Source organism: Eucalyptus grandis, chromosome 5, assembly GCF_016545825.1.
Source record: "Eucalyptus grandis isolate ANBG69807.140 chromosome 5, ASM1654582v1, whole genome shotgun sequence".
Lineage (NCBI taxonomy): Eukaryota > Viridiplantae > Streptophyta > Magnoliopsida > Myrtales > Myrtaceae > Eucalyptus > Eucalyptus grandis.
In genome coordinates this window covers 57721053-57729645 of record NC_052616.1, presented here as the reverse complement: position 1 = coordinate 57729645, position 8593 = coordinate 57721053, and the positions used below count along the sequence as shown (strand labels likewise).

Sequence of the window (8593 nt, the reverse complement as noted above, 5' to 3'; positions counted from 1 at the left end):
AAACCAAATGCCAATCCTATGGTGCCTTATTTTACATGGTAGCTCTTCAAGAACAAGGATAATCCTATGTAGTTCTTCTAACTTTGGAAATGCAAGCTGCAGATGTACAGAGATAAATGAAAAACACGTAAAGTTGCTTATGGCCAAAGCATTAAAAACATAGTAAAATAACAGATCCAATAAATTTGGATATCATACCTTCTCGTCAAATAGAGGATGTAACCCATCACCAGCACAACTCTCTGAACTGAAACAAATCAAATTCTCAAGGTGACCAAGTTGGAGTGTCCTTAAATTACGGAACTTGAATTTCTCTACAGTTTTCCCTTTTCCTTCTTCCATCGCAATTATGCCCCATAGTTTATTGCAATAGGAAACATCAAGCTTCACTAGTTTATCAAGAGTTTTGGCCGTGGCACTGGAGAAGAGATATTGCAAATTATGACAACGCCTCACGTTCACTTCCATCAGACTTGGAAATGCCAAGGAGACTTTGCAGTCACTCTTTAATATGTCTCTCAGGCTTGGTAGATTCAACAACTTCATTTCTTCTAATGCAGAGAGGACCAATGGCTTTTTCCTTTTCTCAGAGTTGAGACTTAATGGTTCAAATAATGCTTCCAATGAGGGACAATCGATTGCCTCAAGTTTATTTAGACTTTGCAACCTATCCATTAAATTTGATGGAAAAACATGTGACAAATTTTCACAAAATCCAACAGTGAGGGATGCAAGTTTGCAGAAGGACTGTCCATGGAGTTGATTTTGCCATATCCTCTTTAATTGGCACATGGAAGAAAGCTTCAATTCCTCCAAGCTTGGAAAAAGAACCTGCGTAAAAACATTGTATATGTAGAATGGCAGAAATTTTGGGTATAGAATTTTATTATGCCGAAAGTCGGGGGCAACTTCGGGATTGACCAGCAGCGAGTTAGTTTTTCCACCTCGAAGTGCCAATATTTTGGTACAGAATAATGATCCAGTTTCTACTAAATTGCTTCATGTACTAGAACTAGAAGAATGATCAATAGAAAAATACTATAGATGCTTACCTTTTCATTGAAGAAGCTAGGCAAGGACAAGCCAGAGTTGGTACAACCAAATTCTTGTTGTAAACCTGCATTAGTTATCATCGACCATTGCCTTCCTTCAAATGAAGAAAATGTCAACATTTTGGGGCACTCGGATATTGCTAGTCTTGTTAAGGATGGACAATGAATACCGTTCTTTGTATGAGAGAATGTCCTGAGATTTGGTAATTTCTCAAGAGACAAAGAGGTTAACAGAGGCAACTCTAAAGTGTCAGTGGTTGCAGCTTCCTCCGATTCTTCTTCTTGCACATCAATAATTTCCTCCAATAGTTTACAACTTGCTATTTTTATTTCTTTTATTTGCCCAAGTGCTTTAACCATGGAAGAAGAAAAGAGAAACCTCAGGTTCTCACAGTTTTGCACCTTCAATGTCCTTAAGTTTCGGAGACACAATGTTCTTTGTGGATTTTTGTCCCATATGTGTCCCAAATTCGGTAAGTCACTCAAGGTTAATTCTCTCAATTGGGATAGAGTCTCCACTTCCCCATTGGCCGGTAGTCCTTCCAGGTCAAATACTTCTTGTATTAATTGACATCTTTCAATGGTTATGGCTTCCAAACTTTGTAGCTTTATTAGCTGCGAAGGATGAACAACCCCACACTATCTCATAATAGGACTTTGTAACTAGAAATATGAGTTGCATGTTAAATATAATAAAGGAAATAATCTTATGCGATAGATTAAAAAATAATGGAAGAAAAAAACGGAGTAGTGATTTTCGAATTTTACCTTGTTCTTCTTTTTTATTAAATTTATCAATTTAGTTTTATTTTGATGACTTATGATTGAATTGCTACCATTTTATAGTCCCCGAAATATTGAGGTTATTAAATTTACCCTCACATTTTGTGCTTTCTACCTAAATTTGCCAAATTCATGGCATAGGCTCAAATGAATTTTTAGTCATTGATTATGATTTTATATAATACCTCAAACGTATTATTTTCTACCAAATAGTCATGAACTAAATTGACAGACAGAAAAAACTACACTTTTAATTGATTTGCAGGCGTAATCTGAGCTTGGCATTTTATCCAAAGTATTTTAAAAAAAAACATCTCTTATTAAAGATTGAAAGTAAAAAGTTAATGTAAATTATGAGACAAATACTAAAGTAGTGAGAAGATTTTGTTGTCCCCATGCATAGCACTATAGGATCCATTATTTCCTAACAAAGATGTAATGCGGAATATATGCCACGTTGGCCGAAAGTAAATAAAGAAATAAATTGATTCATCACTGTAAGATCTATGGTTGGCCATAAGAACCATGAACACCCCAACAGCACCTTATGGGTATCAAAGTCGATTTGATTAAAGGAATTAATTTACCTATATAAGGACCTAAGATGCGCTTCCTTATCAAAGAGCTAATTTATATGGCAAATTTTATTTATGTAGCGAAGAAAATGAATTGCTTTATTCAGCTAATGACTTTAGTGGAAAATTATGCGTTTGCAGTTTGGCTCACATGATACAAATAATTTTAAAAATAATTTGAAAAAGGGTTTCCTTTTTTTTTCTTTTTTTTTTTACTGACAGAATAGTTAAAGCAATTTAAATCAAAGCAATAACGCACAAATGAATGTTATATGTGTTTACAAACAATACTTTAAAGCAACAATTTATGAAAAAAAGAAATTTAAACATGTGCAGGGCACATAAATTCTACGAGTAATCTTAGAAAAGTGGTTAGACTAAAAATTTGTCGTAGATTTGAACACCACAAAAGGTCCATAGCTTACATGGATTAGAACAAAAAAGTTAATTATCCCACTACCATCTCATTAATGTCAACTTTTGCCTATCGGATATTATCTTTGATTTTTCATTTGTAGTCACATAACAGTTCACTCATTTAACAATATTTAAAAAAAAAATTATATAATGGAACTTTGAGTAGAACCACGATGTCACAAAGGTCCATCCAACCTACCGCAACTCTTTACAATCATTGGGAAAAAAAAAAGCAAGTTAATTGTCTCAACTACTCTAACGCTAATGTACTTACAATTAAAATTGCAAATTATAATTGATTGATTTGGATGTTATTTGGCACATAGTCACTGTAGTAAAATTCACCTATTGAAATTTTTTTACTTCTTTCATTCACTGTAATTAAGCGGATATAATAGAATTCTACATATTTCTACTCATTATTAGATAAAGGTCATAAAAATTCTATAAGTCATATATAATTCAACTTATAATATATCCATAATTGTTTGTGTATACATGTTCGATTTTACCATTAAGCAATGATAAACTTCTAGATTATTTAAAAAATCTATACGTCATATGATGCTTCTTTAACTATGTTGATAACATAACTCAAATAAAGTGAGATGTAATTAACTAATGTAATCACATAGTAATACCATTTTGAAAACTTAAATCATTGTCTGTCTTAATTATTCTGGGAAACAAAATCTCAAAAACATATTATTTATCCAATTTTTCTACGTCCTATGATACTCTCACATATAAAATTCATGCACAAAATCTCAAAAACAATGATACCTGTTGCCCATCAAAGAAATCGACGGAATGGTCCACGGTTTTGCAAAAACTCGTCATCTCTGGCAAGTTTCGTAATGACAGCCTACGCAGATTGCATGATTTCATTTTGGGGTCATCATCTATTCATCTTTGTCTTCATTTGCCTTGGCATATGCAACAATTTGCTTCATCAAATGACACTTGCTTATTTGAATCTCTTCGACTTGCGGCAATATTCTCGTCATGGACAAAGAAAACAAATGTTTGATTTCATCACAATTATCCACTTTCAAAATCTTTAACTTGCTAAAGGATTCTTGAGCAAGACAGCCATGACAAATTTTCTCCAAGTTGCTTAGATTCTCGAGAAACAAAGATTCCAATCTCGTAAATGCAGTATACTGGAAATTCTCTGTGGAGTGAACAACATACTGAAATGAGGGGCTATTTTGTACGTGAAGATGCTTCAATTCTTGAAATCCTTCGATGCACAAATCATGAATGCTATCATTGCCATCTTGCAATCCATCCAAGTGGAGATCTTGCGTTCTTTGCAAACATTTCTGCACCCACTCTTCAAGAAGAAGATTGCCCGAATTGAGCTTGAGTTTTAAAGTTCTGGATTCTTTGTACTTGCCCCGCCAATTCCAAACTTCCCCAATTTGGATTTTATGCTTGTTCAATTTTCCAAATGGCAGGTGCCTTGAGAGGTAGGCTGAATGGGGAATGGCAATGGACAGAGTACTCAAATTTTTCATGTTCTTCAACTCAGATAGGATGGCGTTGCTTCGCGGTGCTTTACCCTCGAGCTCCCACTGATCAAAACTATCTTCCATATACAATTCTTCTAAATTAACCAAGCTTCCAAGCACACCGGGTTCGACAACTTTAAGCTTAATACAACTTGTCAAGTCCAAAAATCTCAATTCTATTAGTCCACCTATCTCTGTGGGTAGCCGAGCAATTGTAGATCCATGAAAACTTAGGAACTGCAATCCTTTCAGCTTTCCAAGAACACTCACGTCATCTAGATGGCAGAAATCAAGAGATAGCGACTTGAGGTTTTCAAGGAACTCCATCGATGAAGGTAGAGAGGTGAAAGACAAGCAAGTAAAGTCCAAGACTTGGAGCTTCCTCGTAGATTGAAAGAAGGAGTCGGAAATTTTAAAGTTGTGTTCGTGTAATAAAAGGATCCTCAAGTCTGGGCAGTCCAATATTTCAGGAAGCTTGTCAATGCCAGAAAGTTGGATGGACATCGCGGTGCATTTTCTGAGCTCATCCTTTGACCATTCTTTAAACCCACAATCCTTTGTCCCGACCAAGGCATTCCATTCCGTGGAAGCAATAGAGATAGCTACGTCAACAAATTTGTCATGCATTTTGAACACTTCATTTTCATCACTATCTAGTAATAAAGAAGAGTCTTGCAGGCTACGTAGATCCAAGGTCAACCTCTCTCCAGCATTTTGGATGGTCTTGTTGAACTTTCTATATAAACCCAAACCCATGCAGTAGGCAAGGGAACACCTCATGAAAATACTCATAGGGTCTAGAGCACAAACCAAGAACAATGATTTGATCCTCTCATCTTTTAAGTCATTGTAATTTAGTTCCACTAGTGATTTTGCATCCGACCATTCTCTATTGGTCAAAGCATTTCTCCATTCAGCCGAATCTCCATGCTTCAACCTTTTTGCAACCGAGAGAATCAAAAGTGGCAAGCCTCCACAATTCTCGACCACTTTATCTACCATGCACTTTAACTCAGGATCGTTAACTCTGTCCCCTACAGTTCTTTCAAAAAGTCTTCGTGCTTCTTCGTGCTTTAACTCATTGAGTCGGAAATCTTGGTCAGAGACCATGTCATTGAGCAAAACATCTCGGTACCTAGACGTTAGCAATAGCTTGCAATTTCTTACTTTATTGTCATATCCGCAAGGGATTCCAATCTCCTTCAACTCTAGCTTCGTCCATAGATTATCTAAAATTATGAGAATTTTCTTAGAATCACTCTCCAACCTCTTACACAAACGATCTGCTCTTCCACGAGTAGGTTCATCATTCGTTAGCATGAGACCTAGTGCATAAGCAATTTCTGCTTGAATTCTTTTTGGATCTGGATTGCGTGATACATTTGCAGTGGCAACCACATCGAACAAGTTTTCTTCTTTAACTTTCCTTTCGATGTCTTCCAAAAGCTTGGACTTACCAACCCCACCTGGTCCATACACCCCAATCACAAAAACTTTGTTATCAGCTATAACTTTTATTATATCCTCTGTGATTGAAGCCCTCGACTCTAGGACATCCTCTTTCTTGACAACAGATCTAGCCGTGGAAGTGGGCTTCTTGACAATTCCTATCGGAGTATCCTCATGGGAGACCTTCTGGAAGTTACTATTTGCGCTTTTGTCTTGGAGTTCCTTAATGACTTGAGTCATCTTCTTCATCTTCCTGCCAATTGGATGGCGCACCACCAGGTTGGGAAGCCACCCATGGAAGCAAGCACTTTTTGCACTTTCTCCTTGTTTTAACAAATTTTGTGCTTCGGTAGCCTTGTTCTCCACACTATCCAACCATTTCTTAATATCAGTGTGTATAGGTTTTCCGCCATACACGGCTTCATTGACGGAGTACTGCACCCTTTCTCTCGAAATCTCCAGCTTCTCGACCCCATTTTCGAGATCTTGGGCGTAGCTCTTGTAGCACAGCACGTATCCAAATTGACGTCCAATGGGAGCAAATAGGTACTCACCTAGTTTCGACACAAGATTCGATGCAACGGAGGTAGCAAATGCCTCGGCCATAATTTCTTCTTTAATGTCTAGAAATTCCTTCCTCCCGCACCCTCTCTTTTGTTTCTTTTGTTGTTGCCTCCAATGATTAATTTGCTTAAACAAATCTGTGCAAAGGAAACTGAACAGAACAGAACTAATCACTTGCGATGTATGAAAAGAAAGGAAGAGCAAAGTGATAAAAAAGGTTTGAACAACGAAACAAAACCAATGACGAGAGAGAGAGAGAGAGAGCGAGCGAGCACAGCAATGCATGCAAAAAAAAAAAAAAAATGTACAGTTACTGCACTCGGTGCATCCAAGCAACACGTTACTGGTCTACGTGGACAATTTGCAGATGATCGTACGTGGACAAGCAGCATGTTACTTTGGTTTACCGCGTGCGATGGAAGGCTTGTTCTTTCCTTTTCATTTTATTTTCTGTTGTCCCGGTTCTCTCTCTCTTTTTTCTTTTTCTTTTTTTCTTTTTTTTCTTTTTGTTTCTTGACAACGGGGACAACTCTTCGAGGGCACCAACGAATTTTGCATTATCCATCATAATTCCACGCAGAGAAAGTCCTAGTGTGTTGCAATTTAAATCCTAAGCATGAGAAGAAACATGACATGCATATTATCATCGATTCTTTTGAGTATGTCAGTCAGAATTATTTAGTACTTTTTCTCAATATTTTAAAGCTTAAAACGTTTCTTTCATTTTCAGGATTTTGCAGGAAAGCAAGTAGTCTCTTTTAAAAATTTAGTGAACAAATAACATTTGATAGCTGGTGCATGTTTGGATGTTTGTACCATACACCATCTTGATTTGAATAGAAAAATCGTGTGTGCTCCTGACCCTCTGAGTGGCCCCACTTTTCAAATATTGGGTTCTTCAAGAGCTCGCGACGCGTCCGAGTGAACTCGTTTTTCAGATTTCTCACCCAGCTGCTCTATTTCAAACGTCTAATTTCGAAGCACCATTAACGGCGTGCAACGATTTTTTCATGTTTCAATGCAGTTGGGAGACCATTTGCGAGTCACAAGAGCCACCAAAAATGAAGAAGCCAGAGACCTTCGCCACCCGTTCTCGGCCCCACCAACCGGCAGCCGAGCCCGGCGACGGGCTGTTCTCCAGATCCAGATCTGGACGAGCTCGTCCATGGCTCACGGCGTCCTTCGAGCTGGTCCGAGGAGGTGGTGGAGCTGCCGGAGGAGTCGTTGGAGGAGGTGGTGGCGGAGTGGTCTGAGGTGGGGAGAGGCGAGGGTCGGACCATGGAGGGCGGGGGTGGAGGGGGAGGAGCTGGCCGGAGAAGAGCTCGGCGACGGAGGGTGGAGGAGGAGCCGGGGCGGAGTCTGAGAAGGAGGAGGACGAGAAGGAGTGGGAAAGGGAGACCGAGATAGTAATCAGGTGCAGAGATCTTTGATACTTGATGAAGGCGATGAGCTTGGGCTGGTGAGCGTTTCAAAGAGATGAAACGTGGCTGACGTAGAGGTTCAGGACCATTTAATATTTTCTATACGAGGAATTATAATCAATTCTTAGCGCACCGCAAATGCCACGTCCCCGATAATTAAAAGAGAATTTTTTAAAACTGGCTACCTCTTAACGCAGGAAGTTCTAAATTAAACGTCAAAATTGTATAAAATAAAAGTTTAGATATCATTGCTTTGTTCTAAACAAAAAAAGAAAATGTTAGGATATCTCCACTACTTCTTTTGCTTGATACAGACCTTATATTATTGATTAAACAAAATATCAATTTATCATCAAAAACAAGGTCAATCACCAATTCATCCTTTTTTTTTCTCTCTCATCTTTTCTCTTCACATTTTATGTTTATTATTAATTGACTAAAATATTCTTCTATGAGTATAAAATAATCAATAGTTATTTAGCCATACCTTTTGTTTCTCACTATCAGCATTGCTTCTCCCATCTTAAAAAAAAAAAAAACTATGATGGACTATAATTTGTAATAATTTTAAGTTTTTAAGTTTGGTCTGTAAATACGAATTTGCTCAGATTGTTAACTGTTTAAGTAACTATTCTATTCATCTTAATATTAATATGATGGCTCGAGGTAATTTTTGCAATTTTCAAAAACTCACTCTCAACCTAAATACTCATGTTCAGTTTTCATCAACGAATAACTTGCGATTAAGAAAATGATTGGTTGACAATTGTATAATACTAGTTGAAAATGATGATGATAAAATTCATCACGTAATTCTA

General features: G+C 37.4%; 1 protein-coding gene across 1 annotated transcript; it reads right to left on the bottom strand.

Moving 5' to 3' along the window:
- Positions 1–3729: 3729 nt before the first annotated feature.
- LOC120294071 (disease resistance protein At4g27190-like) lies at positions 3730–6396 on the bottom strand. The gene has a single exon (XM_039313961.1). It carries the CDS (start codon positions 6394–6396, stop codon positions 3730–3732), a length of 2667 nt encoding a protein of 888 aa, XP_039169895.1.
- Between the last annotated feature and the right edge of the window lie 2197 nt (positions 6397–8593).